At 40.3% G+C, this 20,963-nt stretch overlaps 1 protein-coding gene across 2 annotated transcripts in view; it reads left to right on the top strand.

Moving 5' to 3' along the window:
• The window catches only part of LOC146492689 (uncharacterized), a 246,327-nt gene that overhangs the window by 13,223 nt on the left and 212,141 nt on the right, over window positions 1-20,963 (top strand). Inside the window, exon 2 of one of the 2 annotated variants that reach the window (XM_085148350.1) lies at window positions 19,694-20,322. In XM_085148350.1, coding sequence (XP_085004476.1) covers window positions 19,873-20,322 — 450 coding nt within the window. In that variant the 5' untranslated portion in view covers window positions 19,694-19,872. Of the gene's footprint in view, window positions 1-19,693; window positions 20,323-20,963 lie in introns of those variants that run through there. The other variant, XM_085148351.1, reaches the window with a different exon arrangement.

Here is a 20,963-nt window from a genome sequence, read left to right as displayed (position 1 = left end):
ATAGGTTTACGATTCCTACCGCAACGTAGCGGTGGTCGGGTGGCTCGCCATCCCGCGCTGATCAGGGCTGATCGCGGGGAAAAAAACCTGACCGTTGAGTCGATGGTGAGGTGGTGTAAAGATGAATGAATCGGCCGGGTTATTGCGCGCTGTCAACTAGTATGCAGTGTAAAATTTGTCAATATCTGACAAGTACGCCAACCACAGGGACAACAGCAGCCAGGGAAGCAGGGAAGATGCAGCTGATTGACCCGGAAGTTATACGGGGATCATTCCCGCCACAATAAAGGGACTGGCGGAAGTGGGGACAGAAGTCACCGTGGTTACATTCCCTTCAACCTTTATTATTCGAGCATGGAGGGATGGAGATGCCCCAGAACAGTGCCAGACTGCCAAAGAAGGAAATGTCAATAATCATTATAGTCTCTTGACTACATTTCATCATAGTGGTCCTGAATAAACTTCATAAACTTTGTTAAGCACATGCAGGAAAATGTCAGAATATTTGCTACTTTAGGTGGCATGAAGTCAACAACAGGACCTTTCCACAGCAGTGGAAAACCACAGGTGTTACTTGGTGAATAAATAACAGTGAGCCAGCATCCATAATACTGGGATCCTGCAACCAAAGCATCGAAACACATTTCAATCAGAATCAGTTTCTCTTTATGCCTCCGCATCTTTTCCCTACTGTCGTATGTCAAACTGTCTTCTGTAGAAAAGAAAAACAAAACCCCCAAAAAAGCAAAAGCTTCTGCTGCATCAGCTATTCCACCACCTCGGGCAAAGCATTGGCGTGAATTGCGCAGCACAGTAACCTGTAATATGATGTTACGTGTCAGCTGGTAGCCAAGACACTGATGAACGAGGCCCTGATGGATAAGCATGAAGTTGATTCTGCATCACTGATCCATGCACAAATGTAATGCTCTGTCTGAATGCATTAATCCTTCACAATCATAGATAGTTCATGTCAAGAAACAAAGCTAAAAATGAGAGAGAAATGCATGTTACTGAATCGTCTTGAATGTACTGAAACTCTCATGCATCCTTTTCTTATTTTTAATACTTAACCCTTTAAAGCCGGTCGGAGCGGGCACGCTCCGTTTTGCATAACTATTTTTAAATCCCGGTAGCTCTGCAACCACGTGAGCTAGCGCAATATTTTTTTTTGCATATGAAACCGGAGGAGTTGTACTTACATCTTATGCCATCAGCTTGTCCTCGGTCACAGTTTCCTTCCACATATAGTTTTGCAAAAACTGCATAAAAAGCACTTGCAGCAACAAAAACATAATATTCCAGAAACACGCTTTGCTGATCCGATCAGCTGTTTGTAACACTTCCTACGTCCATCAGCGCGAACTATCGCATGTCCGCCATGACCTGCCCGAAACCGGAAGTGACGTCATTTTCGCGGAAATGTAGTTTTTTACCATCAGGGCCTCATGAGCCTATACTGGTGTTTTTAAAAGTTATCTTTGACTTTATGACTTTCTGTGTCGTTTCTGGGATGCTTAGGACTCATATTACACTGCTGGAAATAGTTTATTTTGATGCATATGCTGCTTTTTTGCAAATTTGCATTATAATATTTATTTTCGTTTTTCCTGCAGTATATAAAAATTGGTGTATTTCAAAAATAAAACTATGAAGACACTCAAAAGAAATTTCCTGTGGTGGGAAACTATTTTGTGCAACTTTTTTGTATTTACAGTTTTGAGGGATAAGCCTCTTAAATTTCTCTAACTACAAATATATGTTAAAAAACAAAAACGATTTTCAATGTTTTTGTAGTTTATTGCACTTTTTCGCAATTTATGTAATTACTATGCACTTAATGCAGACATATTATTAAAATTTAGGCTATAATGGTTGTATTGATATATAGCAACTTGAAATGCTCCTAAAAATGGCTCCACAGCATGTAAAAATATAATATAAGCTCTGGCAGACTTGGTTCTATGGTAGGTCTTAAAGGGTTAAACAGCATCGTGAAAGAGGGCAAAAATGCTGCTAGTACAGACAGAACCGACAACTTACCTAGTAATGGAATTATACTTGATTTCTCTCTCACGCATTAAATTGTGCAATTTTCACTGTGACTCTACGCACAGAGCATCTACACATTTAAGAGACCTCAAGTCCCCCTGCTTGTTATGAAGCTAGAAGAGGAGTTTCCTGCACATGCACAGAGCTGGATGCTCAGCAGGTTGCTGCCTATGATGATGGTCTGCAGGACGAAGGCTGCGCGCTCTGCTGATGAGCCTGTGCGATGTGCATGCGTAACTGCATGCTGTGTGTAATAGTGAGCGGACATGTCCGTGCACTAAGTTCATTTAGCCATGTCTTTGATATGCTGATAAGTATGCATGCAGTGTCGTTTTTGTGACACGGTGCGTGTTTGTGCGCATGTGTCTCTCAGTAGTGTGTAGATTTATAGGCATGCCTCCATGCTCTCCGATGATGTGGGACTGAGCCATGAATCAACTCAGCCTGTAATGAATTCTGATGGCCCACAGGAGAGAAAGGGGAGGAAGAGAGGAGGAAGATGAGGAGGAGGCAGTGTAGGAGGGAGAGGAAGGGAGATGGAAAGAAAGGGGAGAATGTGTGGAAATGACAGGAGAGAGAAAAAGTGGAGGGTGGGGTGACTGGAAAAGTGATAATGTAAGGAAAAAATGAGGAAGGTTGCCACGTATGTGTGGGTTTAGTCAATTTGGTCCTCACATTTAAAAAAACGGACTGTTTAAGCTCTTCCATCGTCAAAGTGAGCAGTTATTTTATTGCTTTTTTTTTTTGTTTGGTTGTTGTTTTTGACAGTTACATACATGCACCGTTCACTTTGTTTGGTACACCTATTCAAAAGGTTGTTAACACAACTGTATAATCAGCCAATCACATGCCATGTCTACATGACTTTGAACTAGGCATGCTTGGTTGTGCCCGGTGGGCTGGTATGAGTTTTTCAGAAACTGCTGATCTACTGGGATTTTCCTGCACAACCATCACTAGGAGACAAACTAAAAAGTCAAAATAGCCTATGTGCAGTTCTTTGTACAACACATTGAACTATGAAGCAGAAGACTACACTGGGCGCCACTGCTGCAAGCAGAACAGAGACTACATTTTGCACAGGTTGTGTACACGTTGGCCATAATTGGACAACAGAAGATAATTCTTTGTAACATTGGTAAAATTAATCTGAGAAACCTTGAGGCGACTGTTGTTGATTTGCTGCTGTATAAAAATTAAAAATTCTGAAGTTAAAAGAAGGTCCAATCCAGTAATTGCAGGATGTACCTAATAATGCCACTTTATTAGGTACATCCTGACTGTATAAAATCCGTTACAGCTAAACACATTTGGGTTAACTAAGTGTAGTTTAAAAAAAAGCCTAACTGAGATATTTCTCTCCATATCAGTTTTGAATGATTAATCTTGGAAAACTCTCATTAAAAATCTCTGATATGGTTTCATCTGTTTCATCTGACTATCACACACTCAGCAATCTCCTTTAATTGCTATGTTGGATTGCTGTAATTGCTATTCTATTGAACATCAAATCTGTCTAATTTCTAATTATTTTTTATTACTAATTTGACTTCAACAAAAAAAAAGTCACACTGACTGTGAGTAAAACGGCCACGCCCACCTCTTGTTCAAATCTTGTTTTTGCACAGTACAGCCAATTAGAAGAGGGGAAAAAAGGGGTGGGGGGTTAAAACAGCATGTTGCATTCAGAGGATAAAGTGAGATTTAAATAATAAGAGTAAGATAGAGTCCAACAATAAAACATATAGAAACAAGCATAATAGGCCCCTTTAATGATCCCAGTTATTATTGTTTGGTACATCATATTGCACCTCTTACTGTAGCAGCATGGTTATACAAATAAAGGGCCGATTTTTTAATCTCCTGCTTTTAATAACTCTTTCAATTTCAATCAAAACTCCCATTGCTAACTTTCCTCGTTCTTCTTTATATCTAACGTTGTTCTTCACATTCTTTACAAAGCAAGCAAAGAAGCAATTATTGAATCCTTCTGTCAATCAGCTGCTCCCATTCTGTATCAGTTTGTGTTGCTCTAAGCACACAATTACAGCACGAGTCCATTCTGCCTCTTTGCAGAACATGAAAGCCCAAATCAGACAATACAGCACCAAGCAAAACATTTATTTGCACATCAGAGAGCATATACTGGTCCACATCAAATCACCACGAGTGATTAAATAATTAGTGATTGATTAGTTTTTAAAGTAATTAAAGTCCACACTGATCTCATAACACAATAAGCAACTAAAGTTTATTTTTTTTAAATAAATAAATCATCCACACACATACATAATCTTTTTGTCACAGTTTATTACAAATTATTATAATTATTTGTAATTAATAATAATAATGAAAGTCTGTCTGTTACTTAACCCTTTAAAGCCGGTCAGAGCAGCACGCTCCGTTTTGCGTAACTATTTTTAAATCCCGGTAGCTCTGCAACCATGTAAGCTAGCGCAATAATTTTTTTTGCATATGAAACCGGAGGAGTTGTACTTACATCTTATGCCATCAGCTTGTCCTCGGTCACAGTTTCCTTCCACATATAGCTTTGCAAAAACTACATAAAAAGCACTTGCAGCAACAAAAACATAATATTCCAGAAACACGCTTTTCCGATCCGATCAGCTGTTCATAACACTTCCTACATCTATCAGCGCGAACTATCGCATATCTGCCATGACCTGCCCGAAACCGGAAGTGACGTCATTTTCGCAGAAATGTAGTTTTTTTACCATCAGGGCCTCATGAGCCTATACTGGTGTTTTTAAAAGTTATCTTTGACTTTATGACTTTCTGTGTCGTTTCTGGGATGCTTAGGACTCATATTGCACTGCTGGAAATAGTTTATTTTGATGCATATGCTGCTTTTTTGCAAATTAGCATTATAATATTTATTTTCGTTTTTCCTGCAGTGTATAAAAATTGGTGTATTTCAAAAATAAAACTATGAAGACACTCAAAATAAATTTCCTGTGGTGGGAAACTATTTTGTGCAACTTTTTTGTATTTACAGTTTTGAGGGATAAGCCTCTTAAATTTCTCTAACTAGAAATATATGTTAAAAAACAAAAACGATTTTCAATGTTTTTGTAGTTTATTGCACTTTTTTGCAATTTATGTAATTACTATGCACTTAATGCAGACATATTATTAAAAGTTAGGCTGTAATGGTTGTATTGATGTATAGCAACTTGAAATGCTCCCAAAAATGGCTCCACAGCATGTAAAAATATAATATAAGCTCTGGCGGACTTGGTTCTATGGTAGGTCTTAAAGGGTTAAAGTAACCACATGTGGGGCCATAGTGTCTAATGTCTTAGCTAAGGTGTGACACTGAGATTACCAGAACAAATAAACAAACAAAACTATAAATAAATAAAATATTGGAAAACAGAATCCAATTTCCATAGCGTGATGTATCTATGAAAAGTTCTCATAATTAGCATTAGCTAAAAATGTAGGCAGAGTGCAGTAAAGTTAATTAATTTTGTAGCAGCACTCGTGGAATGAGAGTGATTGGCTCTACTGCCAGCATGAGAGCAGTATGTTCTATAAGAAACGCAGCGAAAGAGAAAAATGAAGAGGCACATGAAACCCGTGGGTGCCATAAGTAGCCATAATCGATACACAGGGGAGTGGCCACGCTCGCTCTGCCCTCAGAGCCGGAGGTTCGTAGCTCCTAAGGAAACACACTGTACTCCACCCTGTGAGTATGCTGACATAAAGTGATGTTGATTGATCGTTGCGTACATTGCCAGCCGCGCCTCCCCCCGCCCCTCGTCTGCCTTTCCCCTCTGCAGACGCTGTTGCCACTGCATTTCTGCATATCCTCTTTGCACCTTTTCTCTGTCTGTGTGGTTTCTTTTTGGTTCTTGCTGAACATCTTCATCTTTCTTTTAGTAGTCATTATTTCTATACACACATAACCACACTCACACACTCACACACACCTCAACCTGTAGATCGCTGTGTTGGTCATACGGGGAACTTAAAAAATTTAAACATATATGGTTTGCCACATACAGGATTTGGTGTCTGCTTTCACAGCTGCAGTTGTTCCAAATGCTGCAGGTCTGGTGCATCCCACGGTTTCTAAGGCAGCAGAATACTGATTGATAATCAATCATGTATTAGCAGCGTTCACACAGGCACAGAAAAACATCCATCTCTCCAGCACTGCAATGTGCTAAATGCACAATGTGCTCTAGCATCTTTCCCACAAGCCGCCGCTTTGACATTTCTTGTTCTCATCCCTCCGGAGAGTGTTTGTGTAGGATGCAATTTGTTTTTCCAACAACAGCTTAATTTGCATCCAGGTTTTGACACATTTACTGCCACCACAGCTGTTCACTTCAGATTTTTCATGCCTTTTTTTTTTATTAAACCTATTAAATGTCAATTCCGGTTGCATCAACAAAAGCACATTCAATAAAAAAGGAATAATTAACAATCCTAATTCCACAAACAAGGTTTTCCTTTTTTATCAGAGGTGCTTTTTCATATTATTTATATCAAGATTTTCAACAAAAAGGTTCATTTGCAACTATTTTTTACTATTTTAAATGGATATAGGACCTGTTAGAATCAGCTAAGTTCTTACCAGAGGCCAAGTAAATTAGCATAAATATTCTTGAATAAGTCTCAGATTTGGTAAACGTTCACACAACATTGAAAACGGAACCACAACATTGGCAGAACACTTACATGTATTGGACTGGAAGCCTGAACAGCTACAGAAGGGACAATGACATGTTTCACGGTCAGATATAAGATAGGCGCGGTGTTAAAAATGTGTAACTTGAAAAACTGGCATGAACTTTTTATCTTACTGTTTATGTAAGTACCCTTTTTCAGGATTTTTGATGTGTCTGCATCAACCTTTGATGGGTGGCTATGCGCAATGGTGACACACAAGTTTCAGGAGCTTCTGGGCTTCTTATTCTTCTGTGGCTTCCTGTGCCACCCATCGGTCATAATTTATGCATAAACACCTAAAACAGGGTAACATATAGGTAATTTAGCAGCAGGTAATAGTAATAATTGCTTTTCATGGGAAAAACCTGCTACCTACTAGGGGTGGGGGAAAAAAATCGATACTGTGTAGCATCGTGATATTTTGTTTGCTAATAATGTATCGATACAGGGACAGCAGAAATCGATATTTTGTTACAAAAAGGTTTTTGTGCTCTGACTTCAGAGCATGTTGATCCTTTTTCTGAGCAAGAATCCTGACATTCCTTCACTGTCCAAATGTGTTTCACTTGTTTTTGGCAGCAATAAACATGACAGTTTACTTATTTTAATTTAAGACATGTTTTATTTTAATTAAGTTTAAAACTTTTTTATTTAATGTAAAATTATATTTTGTTTTAATTTACTTTCAAATTCTTCAGTTGCTGAAGGGGCTGCATAGTTTTCATAAACTGCATAGTTCAGAATAGCTATAATTGTACCAGATGGTTGATTCAGTTAAGTTGGACTAGACTGTAATACAAACCGTTCAGTTTGTCAACAATAAAACTGAAATGAGAGAAAGACTGAGTGTGAGACTTTGATATTAGAGAAAATGATGATTGATAAAGTTTACCTTTATGTACAGAATCTGAATATCGCAAAATATTTTAAAAAATTGCAATAATATCGTATCGTGACTTAAGTATTGTGATAATATCGTATCGTGAGTTGTATGGTGATTCCCACCTCTACTACCTACCTAGTTACCAAAAATAGTTTTCCGTGCTTATAATTGTTGTTTTGTCCATTCTCCTTTTATTTTGCTGCCATTGTCTTTCCTGTTCAAGTCAACTTTGCAACCAATGCGTGCCATCATTGCCATCGGGCTACTTCCTGTTGGCTCATTGAAGAACTGTACACAGCTGTGTGGTTTAGCCCTGGAAGGTTTTACAGACACCAACACAGGACCATGAATGCTGCATGACTTGCATGTGTTGTTTGCTGCTCTGTGTGCCGAGTAGCAGATATGCCTCTAGGTTAAAGCCATATGCTTACACTGCTCTCACTGCAGAGGCCAATCAGTAAACCTCAATGCATCAGAAAACTATGAATTCCCAGCACTGTAGCCACTGTATCTCCGGCTTTCTAGCACTCTCTCTTTTCTGCCTTTCATTCGTCCTTTCTTTCTTTGCTATAAGCATGTAGACTCTGACTAAAAGAGAAGTAATTTCCTCCAAAGTCTGAAAACTTTCAGAATTTCTTTTATTGCATTTGACAAGTGCACAATGATCCACGTCATTTCATGCATATTTGCAGCCTCCAAAGGAGTCAAGAAAAATTTGATTTGCGATAGAATATGTGGTAGTTTGGATTCGAGGTTAAATGACTGTATTTTTACCATTCACAACTCCAGAACAGCTCATCAAATACTTGATGTCACTTTGAAGGCAGGCTTAAGGCTGCGGAAGTCAAAATTCCTGCTACATGTACGGGATGCTAAATGGTTTTCAGTTCCACGCTTCTCTTTACACAACTGCCCTGTGGCTCACGTTAACTTTAATCGATACAATGAAGATTATCTTGTCCTCTAAAAAGATAACAACATAGAACAAGATGAAGTTTTAACGATGCCGATGGGAAAGTGGGTCACTGCAGCAGCAAAGAGCAATATTGAAGAAAATATAACAGCTACAACACAGTGACGATTGGAGAAAAGATAACAAGCGACCTTTATCTTCATTAATCAAATCACTGATCAGACTCAGCCAAAAATAGCTTCAAAGTATTTCCTTTCTTAAAGGAGCCTGTATGTGCAAAGACACACTGTTAGACACACTGTTTACATTATAAATTGCATAAAGCAGCACAGGTGACTTTGCTGCATCCATGTGTGCCACATGATAAAGTGTGTCCCTAAGATGTGCAGGCAAGAAAATAAATAAATTAACTTAAATAGACAGGTTTGGTTCAAGCATTTACTTTAAATAAACAGACAGTCACTGAAAGCTGTGATAATGCTGCTGTCTTGACAGCTTTGTGCGTCTGCACTTTGGCAGCCTGCAGTCCTCAGACTGCTTCCCTTTCTCCGTGTATTTAAGTCTGATACGTGTCAACAGCTTGAGCCTGTATAGCCAAGGCCAACAGCATGACTAATGGCTGGTATTAAGACTATGTAGCATAACAGGTATGATTCACATGCAGTCTCTCTGTGTGCTCTCCAGCATTCATTACATTTTAAGCAGAGCGACTCTGATGGTTCCCACAGAAAAATGTTACCTTACTGCTTTAGTTTTCATACACTTGCAAGAAAATTTGAGCAACTTTTTTCAGTTCTGAAAAGAAAGTCATAAACATTCAATCAAGCCACTCATGTCTGACTGCTAAACGTTTCATTATAAAACCATTTGCATTGGTCTGCTCTTATAAAGCACCTCCAGTTTTCAGGCTTCAGGTATTTCACAAATCTTTGCTTTGTGGCTGAATAAATGTTCAGATTGCACTCGTGAGGTTGGATGATGAGACCTATGGTCAGGCTTATGTCTCAGGTATTACACCGAGCTTTCAGGACTTCGTGTTTTACCAACTTTTTGCCAACGTCTTTAGGGAGAAAGTCAAGTCTCGTCACAACGCCTGCTCTCTATTTTCTGTTTTCCATATGTGACGGTTGCAATGTCACACTCGGTCTGGCGTTCACCAGGCTGTTTGAGGCTTTTTACGATCTAGTGGAGCCCGTTCTCACTCCCGAGGCGTGACATGCCGACGTTTTGTCACGTCCCGCGGCGTACCTGAGGAACGCGAAAGGAGACCTTCGGCGTTCTTATGGTACGCGGCGGGTTATGGCCGAAATCCAGTGCAATGACGCTCCCGCGGTAATAGACGTTCCAGCCCTGTATTCCAGCCCTAAACCTAACCTTATCCCTAGCCCTAACCATAACCTTTTTCCTGACCTTAACCAGGACTTTAATGATGTTAAATAGCGTGTTTCTAAGCGATTTGAAGAAAAAGAACGAACATGTGTAGATTGAGTCCATACGGTTCTCATATTCCCTCATTTTTCCGAGGTCGTCATTCAGGAACGTGGTGGGTAGCCGAAAACGTAATATGTTGACGATTTGTCACCTAGCGTATGTTACGCTTTGGGAGTGAGAACGTGTTGTCTAATGAACAACAACATTTTAATGTATCTTTGTAATGTTCAAACCTTTAATGTTTTTTAATGCACATCAATTTAACACATTATGAAGATGATCTTGCTAAAATAAAAAAAAACCTTTTTGTTTTATTGAACAATTCGGATGCTATGAAACACTAATCCTCATGGAAGTACGGAGCCCTGCAGGGGACATGGGAGAAAAAAAATTAAGACGGACTTTTGCGAGATCTCGCAAAAACTAACTCGGGATCTCGCAAAAGTTTTAGCCGCATTCTTCGGAGGCCGCCAGCTCGAAGCCGACCGGGAGGTCGAGGCACGATGTGCCGGGAAAGCGGTGTTCCTCCCGGCTGTAGTAGGTCTCGACCTCCCGTTAGCTTCGAGCTAGCGGGTGTCAGATCTCCGAAAACGTCGCAGCACTTTTGCAAATATGTGATGTCTTGTAAACCGAGCAGGTATCTGACGTTTACACAACTACATTCACGCCTCAAAATATCTTAAAAGTGTATTTTGTGACCCAGAAAGAGTGATATTACAACTAAGTAGCTGCCGCCATTGTTGGAATTCAACTTTTGCGATATCTCGCAAAAGTTTTGCGAGATCCCGAGTTTGTTTTGCGAGATCTCGCAAAAGTTTTGCGAGATCCCGAGTTTGTTTTGCGAGATCCCGAGTTTGTTTTGCGAGATCTCGCAAAAGTTTTGCGAGATCCCGAGTTTGTTTTGCGAGAGTTTGTTTTGCGAGATCCCGAGTTTGTTTTGCGAGATCCCGAGTTTGTTTTGCGAGATCCCGAGTTTGTTTTGCGAGATCTCGCAAAAGTTTTGCGAGATCCCGAGTTTGTTTTGCGAGATCCCGAGTTTGTTTTGCGAGATCTCGCAAAAGTTTTGCGAGATCCCGAGTTTGTTTTGCGAGAGTTTGTTTTGCGAGATCCCGAGTTTGTTTTGCGAGATCCCGAGTTTGTTTTGCGAGATCTCGCAAAAGTTTTGCGAGATCCCGAGTTTGTTTTGCGAGATCTCGCAGAAGTCCGTCTTAATTTTTTTTCTCCCATGTCCCCTGCGGGGCTCCGTATGGAAGAAACAAAGCCTGTCATGTGAAGAATTTTAAAGTGGCTACTAAAGAACATGCTCATAGGCTCGTTTTGTTTTTGATTGTTTATTGTTTTTAATAAATTAAAAGCAGAAAATTGCAAAAATTTGCATTTAAAGGAGAGCTAAACTCCATATTTTAGATTTGTGGACCCTACTTTCATATAGTGCAGCTCATTGCATGTGAAGACATTAAGTTCACAGTATGAAACAAACCATTTTAGCTTCTCTGAACCTGATATGATCGTATTAATGACATTCTCAGTCAACATCGTAAAAACGTTGGGCTGCTTATTGGTAATTTGGACCATCAGCGCTGTAAAAATATGTAAGTGGCAGAATATATTAAAGCATAATAGGTTTACTTTAACAGAGGCAATTATATCTTTCTTCATATCATTAATTTAATTCACCAGCTATGAAATGCTAAAAAAAATAGAGTTTGGAGACGATATGGAACCACAGCGTAATATATACCTTATATCCTCACATTCACCGTAATGCTTAGAAAAAGCTCCTGTTTGCTGGACTGCTCTTGGCAGTATATTACACAGCACTCAGACTGAAGGGACATGTTTAAAGCTTTGTTTTGTGCATTGCAGTCCCGTCAGTATATTGGGGAACGTTCACAGGAACAGTTGCAGTAAACGCACGCAATCCCATGAATATTGCATATCTTAAATACAGTTGAAGCTACTACATTTCACATCCACATATTCACAGATTGTAAAATGACTCCTGCTGCTGTTTCTTGATCCATTTGGGAACGACACACGGCCCTTTATGAAACTGTAATATAAATCCATGATCCCCTACAATCCAGCCTTTTCCGTCACTGGCAGCATTGCACAAGAATCAGGATTTACTTTAGTGGTAATTTAGTGGTATTTTTTTTCCCCCTTTCAGTCAGTTACATTCGATTTAACTCCAATTTTAACCCCAAAGCTAAAAACAGATAATGTTGTTACTGAAAAGAGGTTATCTGAGGGGACACCCAAAAAGAAAATTACAACACTTATCAACTTCTGGAATGTACTGAAGTGTGTGACCGATGGTGTTTGACAGTGTAAGAGCCACAGAGAGACAACTGGGGTCTCTCTGTCCTCACCCGGGAAATCAGTTCTTGCAGACGTTTTAGCAACCTAGTAACGCACTAATGTAGAGTAGATAAGTGATGTCTTAATATCTTATCCAGTAGAGGATAGTAGTGATAATGCACACTGCTCACATTAACATTTATTAATAGGAGGTGGTGTAACTAGGTCACAGTGCTCTGTATTGTAATATATACAATATATGCAAATTCTTGATTAAATTAAATCTCTGTGTACAATTATGAACTCTGAGACAACAGAGGTAGCTGCCACTTTATTAAGCCGTAATTCTTGGAGGCATAGATTCGAAGAGCTGTTGGAAACGTTCCTCATTGATTTTGGTCGAGTCTGTGATGACAGTGTGACAGTTGCTGCAGATTCCTGATGTGAATTCCACCACATCCCGAAGGTGCTCTGAACTGCGATCTCCACAGTCCATGGAGGTCATAGACACTATGATCGTGGCTCAAGAGTTGGGAGTTTGCCTTGTAATCGGAAGGTTGCTGGTTCGAGCCCCGGCTTGGACAGTCTTGTCGTTGTGTCCTTGGGCAAGACACTTCACCCGTTGCCTACTGGTGGTGGTCAGAGGGCCCGGTGGCGCCAGTGTCCAGCACCGGATGACTGGTTGTGTAAAGCGCTTTGGGGTCCTTAGGGACTAGAAAAGCGCCATACAAATACAGGCCATTTACATATTCAAAAAACTGGTTTGTCACATGGCACGATATCCCGCTAGATGCAGGGTACAGTGTGGTCATAAAGAGATGGACGTGGTCAGCTGCCATAGTCAGTCTGTCGGGTTTAATTAATGCTTATTTGGAACTAAGGGACACAAAGTGTGCCAAGAAAAAAAAGCCCACACCATTACAGCACCACCAGCTTGAGTCACTGAGAGAAAGCAGGATGGATCCATGCTTTTATGTTGTTTATTCTGATTCTACCCTCCAAAATGTAGAAATCAGAATAAAGACACATCAGGCCAGGCAACATTTTCTACAGTATTTTAGTGTCTAATTTCAGAGAGGCTGTAAGCTGTAACCTTAATTTCTTACCTGACAGCAGTGACACCTGGTGTGGTCTTCTCCTGCCGTAACCTTCAAAGGTCAATGTGTTGTGTGCAGTGTTGGTCAAGTTACTTGAAAAAAGTAATCAGTAACTAATTACCGATTACTTCCCCAAAAAGTAATCCCGTTACTTTACTGATTACTTATTTTCAAAAGTAATTAATTACTTGGTTACTTAGTTACTTTTTAAAAACACGATTTACAACCTGAATAGGTGATAAAGCGATAGATCTTTCAGCCCAATTCTACTTTTTCTGCATAATCATCATACAAAATGTAATCAAATGGAAAAGTCTCTTTTTAAAACTTGTTTTATTAGTTTTAATCTTTTAACTTTATGCATCAAACAAAAATTTAATTATATGCAACATTCTCTGACTGGAAGAAATTTGTTTAACATTTAAACCTGTTTTCTGCACATTCCAGCACATGAAATAATTTTTTTTGTGTGTTTACACTCAGTCTTTCAAATAGATGCAAGTAAAACACAGCAGAAAATAAATAAAGTCAAAGACTAGCGGTCCTGTTGCTCTATTTTCACCTGTAAAGCAGGTATACGGTAGGCGGAGGGTTACCCTGGTGCAGGTGTGCCGCGGTCAGTGGAAGAATCTGCGAGTTTCTCTGTGAATTTCCCATTGTGTCGTAGCTACTCGGTGCTTGTTTGGAAGTTTAGGGTTTTTTTGCTGTAAAAAGAAGTTTTCTTCCCACGCACAACGGACACTAATGTTTTTGTCACTTTTTATGGAATCAAACTCAAAGTAAGGTCAGTACTTCCACGCTTTAAACGCTGCACGCTCATACTCTCTCTGCACTCGATATATGATCCATTGTTGATCTGCACACAGCTGTTGTCACGAAAGGCGCACTCGCTTACGTGACTGTCATGAGACATTCTCGCCAAAAAATCACGGTTTTAGTAACGCAGTAACGCAGCGTTCCTACGGGAAAGTAACGGTAATCTAATTACCGTTTTTGCGATAGTAATCCCTTACTTTACTCGTTACCTGAAAAAAGTAATCTGATTACAGTAACGCATTACTGCCCATCTCTGGTTGTGTGTGTAGAGATGTTCTTCTGCATATCTTAGTGGTAACAAGTGATTATTTGAGTTACTGTTACCTTAGATCATAACAGTCAGACTGCTCTCTGACCTCTGGCTGCAACAAGGAATTCTGTTACAGAGAACTGCTGCTCACTGATATTTTCCCTTCTCAGACCTTTCACTGTATACTCTTCAAACTCCACTAGCTCAGCAGTTTCTGAAATATTCAGACCAGCCCATCTGGTACCAGCAAACATCACATTCACAGACACTTGAATCACCTTTGTAATCTTAGTCGCATCTGTTTAATGTAAATTTTTTATTCACTTTCTTGTAGCAACCATGTCCCACTACGTTCGCTACCTTTTTGCCACGTTTTGCTTAGTGGGATTTCTCCACAAAGCAGCTGTCTTCTTTGAGAAGAAGTCAATGAGAGTGACAGTAAACAAAACCAAGTGAAGTAGAGGCACAGCTGTAACAATAAACTAAAACTCGCTGTAAGCTATAGAGCCAAGGAGAGCCGTGGCTTAATGATTTCTCTGTAGGTGTATCTCCATGTACTCACATCACTTTTTGTATTTAATACAAGTCTGTTTATAACATCTTTAATTATTTTCTATGTTCAGTATGTGATTAATAAGGGATCAGTTCACAGTAGACTATGCTGCTTGAATTATTTTACCCAATAGTTGTATTTTTACTGTGGTAATGATTCTGTAATTTGATTCACGCAAACTTTGTCTATATTTCATAGAATGTATACTGTAAATGATCATTGTGTTTCAGCCTCACGGGTCTCTAAGCTAATGTTTTATTTTATCATGCTGTTTAGATGCTTCATCTTCATCTAGGGCTGCCACGATTAGTCGACTAGTCACGATTATGTCGACTATCAAAATCGTCGACGACTGATTTAATAGTCGACGCGTCGTTTGAAGCTTTGTAAAATCACAAAAGCCGCAGGAATAAGTAGTAGGATTTAAGAGTGTAATAACGGACTGAAACAGAAGATGGCAGCACTGCATGTACAAGGATGCCAGCTGCTGTTAAACCACGAAGAAGAAGAAGCTGTGTCCCAGAATTCATAGCGCGGCCCAGTTCAGTTGTCAACAATGGCGGCAGGTAGTTAGTTTTAATATTACTCTTATTATTCTTTCTGGGTCACAAAATAAACGTTTAACATATTTTCAGGCGAGAATGTAGCTGTGTAAACCTCAAATATCTGCTCAGTTTATCAAGACACCACATATTTTCAAAAGCGCTCCGACATTTTCGGAGACGTCTGTTACCCACTAGCTCGATAGCTAGCCGGGGGCTAGGCTCACTAGAGCGTCGTTTTCAAACCCACCGCCATCTTTCGCTACTCAGGTTAAACATGATATATAAGTCATTTAGATAGCTTAAAATGTTATTGTTTGGCTTTTTTTTTAGTATTTTATTTGTTCCTGAGTAAATCGGTTTGGCTGAGATTAAAGTTATAGTTTTTACACAGCTGAATAAACGTCAAGCAGACAGCTGATTATCAGAAGTGTGAGATGCTCAGAATTTACTCCGGTGTCCTGTTATATTTTAGATAACAAGGAGTTTATTAAACTTCACCAAAACAATCTGCAAATTTCATTAAAATTGAACAAACTATCATCTTGTCTTTATTTTTAGTTAGCACATACCTTAAACACTTAAAGCTGTAAGCTAATGATAGTTATATAAGAGCAGATGCATGCTGGTGCAATAAGCTGTACGTTTTACGTTCAATGGATGATGATCTGATTAGTCGACTAATCGCAAAAATAATCGGTGACTAGTCGATTATCAAAATAATCGTTTGTGTCAGCCCTATCTTCATCCACATATTATTGTGTCAACTGTCCTGATCAAATCTCTGATCTCTACATTTTTCCTTTGGTAAAAAGTGGAAATAAAATAGTGTCAGAATCAGCCTGTTAGTCTTCTACCTACTTCAACTAGACAGTGAGAGGGGAGGAAATGTCTGTGGTGCCTCGGTCAGGCAGACTTACTTGTTAACCTGCTGCAGGATAGTGTTGTTACCTCTTTTAGCTCTTACATGGACATCTTTAGTAGAGCTGAGCACAGTGTACAGAGTCTTATCAAATTATTGTAAAATTTAATTGTGTCTGAAAAACCAGCTTTCTTGACTCCCTCAGCAATTACAGTTGAGGTGCCCTCGAGCAAGTTGTTTAACCTGGAACAACTACGTCGATGTGTGTGTGTGTGTTGTCCTAGATGTGTGAACGTGTGCAACGTTTAAGGGCGATGCAGCCAACAAACGGTAAACAGGTTCCTCGTCAGCTGTTGAATTGTGGCTTCTTTTTTTATTGTTATCATCAAGTGGTCAAAGTGCACAACAGGCAGCAGAAAGGTGTACATGACTGTCAGGTGGGATACCTGATGATTAACCTGACACACCAGATGGTTTGTTACACAGAGCCACCTGGGAAATTGTCCTTGGAACCTGTGTGGGCAAGGGTAGGCACACGAATAGTTCCTTTTCATTTTGTGATTGGACAAGCAGTTTGTTTCACCATCTACCATGAGCTAACATCAACCAACCAAAAGGACACTGAGAGAAAAAGCAAATTGCAGTGGTGCATATTAGTATATTGTTAAGGCTTATCTTTAGTTGATTTATCCAATTGGGTATTTCTAAGAGCCCATGAATGCCTACCTACACATATTTGCAAAGACGAGTCCTTGTCAGACTGATTATTTTATGACTGCAGACCTAAGACATATACAGGGATCTGGGTAATCTCATGATGGTAATAATTTTGTTTAATGTATAACGCGTATAAAGATAGGCAGCAATCACGAGACTTATAAGATGAGACAACTGATGAAGTATGAAATCTAGATCATTAAAAAAATTACAGACTTAGAGTTTTAAAATTCACTCAAATAGAATAATTTTCATGAAATAAATTAAAGATCACCTGCTCACCAAAGACTACTGCATTTAAAGGATTTGAATTATTACAGTATTTCAGTATCGGATAATTGTAATTATATTACAGTTAATGTTGTCAAGTTGCAAAGGAGACAAGTGTCAGATTTTTCATTTTTGTCAGAGTAAAAGCCAACATGTTTTAATTCATTGCAACTATGCAAGCAGGTAGTCCTCCTGGCAGTGGCTTAGCTTAGACTGTAGTATACAGAAACTTCAAAGTGTGCATTTCATTTGCATAATCAACATCTTAAGCAACTAGTAGTGGGAAATATGAGGAAAATAATCGTTACTTCCACCGAGGATTCCTCTGGAAAACCATCAACTACAGTGCCAAAGGGCAGCTCTGGAAAGAATTTGCAGTCTTTATTGTGATTGCTTTTTCTGCATTTCAGCTTAGCTGGAACATTTGGACTTTGGTCATAATGTTAGATCATGCACAAATTATTATTATTATTATTTTATAGGTAGAATCATCATATACAGTAGTATGCAGCTCATTGCAGTCATATTGCGATCGTGGCTCAAGAGTTGGCAGTTCGTCTTGTAATCGGAAGGTTGCCGGTTCGAGCCCCGGCTCGGACTGTCTCGGTCGTTGTGTCCTTGGGCAAGACACTTCACCCGTTGCCTGCTGGTGGTGGTCAGAGGGCCCGGTGGCGCCAGTGTCTGGCAGCCTCGCCTCTGTCAGTGCGCCCCAGGGTGGCTGTGGCTACAATGTAGCTGCCATCACCAGTGTGTGAATGTGTGGATGACTGAACGTGTAAAGCGCTTTGGGGTCCTTAGGGACTGAGTAAAGCGCTATATAAATACAGGCCATTTACCATATTGCCCATCTGTTAATGCACTGGTTGGCCCTTCTTTTTCTGTCTTTTGCACCTACTTATACATACACCAGTGCTCTGTGCACATTCCTAACATTCTTTCCTTTCCACTTTCATAAATCCACAGAGGTCTATTCACCCTTTTGCTCTCCTTTACAAACACAAACGGTATGTTCTCTCTGCAGCTGAATCTACACTCTGAGGCTCTTCTACTCCTTTCATCCCTCAGTTCATCTTTTATACCATTGTCACCTGCAGCTCGCTCTTTGTTTCTTTATTCCAATTGTTCTCTCCATTTATTCTCTGTGGTCTTGCTCCTGCTTGTTCCTTTGGGCTCATCCCCACACTGCCATGCTCCAACTCGCTTCTCCGTCTCTGCTGAAAGGTGCAAAAAACAAACCCCGAAAAACAATCCAAATTTGTTAGAGATGAAAACCTGTCTTCTGAACTTTCTATCTCGGAGGAAATGACCTGACCTGCTTACTGTGCTTTTTTCCTCCACTTCTAGTTTCACTTTGGCTGGATTCCACACTAAACACTGGGATGGTTCTTTTCAGGATTATTCATCATTTATTCACACAAATCATGACAAAGAGGACATAAGGTGCAGAGCTGGTAGCAGATGTGCAGCAACATGAGTGAGGCTGTAGCCACTTAAATGGTGGTGTGTCATTTTGTGACATGCATGTGTGATTTGCAAAAGGGCAGGTGACATGAGCTAGCACTGAGACCAGTGAAGTAACACTAAACTGCTGAGTTTAGATATGTTTTGTTACTTGAATAAAAGGACTTCAGATGCAACGTTGGCCTAATAAATATAAAGGAAACAAGACACCCGGTGTCTTCTTATTGGTCCATAGACAGAGAGGATTTGATGGTTTTGCTTAATGAGATTTTTCTGGTTTAATTCTGTTGCTCCATTATGAATACAAGAATAAAAGCCACCATCCTCTCCAGACTTCAGCCCCGTGTTGTATTTGGAATAAGAATTAATCCACGAGATCCTCGTTTTGATACGGCACCTTTGATGATAAAGTCACTGGAGTTTTTGCACTGCACTCTGACAAATGGGAATCTTTTTAACTTTTATGTGCTGTCCTATTTAATCCGAAATGTCAGCAGAGTTTTGCTGTTAGGGATGGAAGCGGCGTTAAGAAAACGAGCAGCTTCTGCCTGCCTGAATCCTTCCTTTGTTTACAGACGTGCAGGATGTCGGAACAGAAGCATTAAATTCAAGGATGAGTAGGTGTACTGTGTCATTTATGTACATTGTTTACTGGAGAATAAGTGTTTCGCAACGCCTACATAAATCAGCCGTCCCACTTGAGATAATGCATAAATGCATACTTGGTATATAACAAAGAAAAATAAGTGACTGTTTGAAATCCGTGTTATGGTTAGAGAAGCTGTATGACAGCAGGTCAGCTGCAGTTCTTCAATCAAACACGCTCTTCTCTCTGTTCTCTTTCCAGGGTCTCTTCTCCTCATCAGGTGAAGCACTGTGAACCGCCGACCCCCTCACCGCCCTCCCTCCTCTCCTCCTCCCCTCTTTCCCTAGAGGCACCACCCACTACCCTTAAATCCCCAAACCCCACCTGCCAACACCTGCCGAACTCCCTCCGACAGCTGCAACTGGCCCCCCTTTTACCCCATGGTGGCCCCAAGGCCCGCCCTCTCACTGCTATTGGCTGTCCTGGCCTGTACGGGGCCCGCGCGCCCCTCGCCCCCCCTGCTTCTCCGGCCCCGGGAGAGAGAGAGGGACTCAGGTGGTGTCAACATCGCCGTGGTCCACTCGGGCTCCTCCCTGCTCCCGGAGACGCCGGTGGTGGGAGGTGCGGGGGTCGGGGAGCCGGGGCCCGGTCTGGGAAACGGTCCGGGAGGAGGGGGAGGAAGGGGAGTAACAGAGACAGCTTCACTAGCCGAAGCGGCCGAGATGACTTCATTTTCCTCCTCGTCACACCTGTCGCTGGCCGCGCTCGTGGGGGAGACGGTGATGACGCCCTCGGGTCAGGCCAACGTCATCTACCTGGCTGTGAATGAGAGCAGTCCCGGGACCCTGCTGCTGCAGCTGTGTGAGCTGCTGGCCACAACACCACTGCAGGTACACAAACAAGTACACAAAGCTGCTGTTACATTCCCAGAGACTGTAAGAGAGAAACTGTTAACATCGCCAAAATTGGAAGAAAATGATCATAAATAGAGATAAAAAAAAAAAAAAAAGTTCCCTTCAGGTCAAAATGTGATAATGGCTGGATGTCAAGATCCAATGTGGTTACTCTTAAACATCTTATACATGATAATGCACATGACTTTTTGTCCCCTATAAATCATTTTTTGAGACAAATTTAGTTTAATTCACAAGGGGCAGAGCGATAAAGACAGCAAAGCACTAACAAATGCAACAACAGTTCAAATGTAGAAATACTGATGTAAACAATACTGGTCTGCAAGAAAATTAATTGACTCTGAAAATATTTTTTAAAGATAAGAAAGATTAAGATTATATGCAGTGTGTTTGGTTCAGACTGAATCTGAGTAGCCTTAATCGGTTTTGGAATGGCTCTTCAGTACTATGATAATCATCATCTGTATGACATACAAAGGATTCTGTATCACTGCAGCTTTTGTGATTATAACTATTAGATTTAATGAGGATTCGTTTAATTGAAATTACCAGTTGGTCACAGTGATGCACTCTGACAAAAGGTGTTACGGAGGAAGAATAAAAGGAGAACTCCAAAT

The sequence above is a fragment of the Neolamprologus multifasciatus genome, chromosome 22 (assembly GCF_963576455.1).
Source record: "Neolamprologus multifasciatus chromosome 22, fNeoMul1.2, whole genome shotgun sequence".
Taxonomy (NCBI): domain Eukaryota; kingdom Metazoa; phylum Chordata; class Actinopteri; order Cichliformes; family Cichlidae; genus Neolamprologus; species Neolamprologus multifasciatus.
Note: the sequence above shows the minus strand (reverse complement) of the source record. Positions and strands in the feature narration are given on the sequence as shown.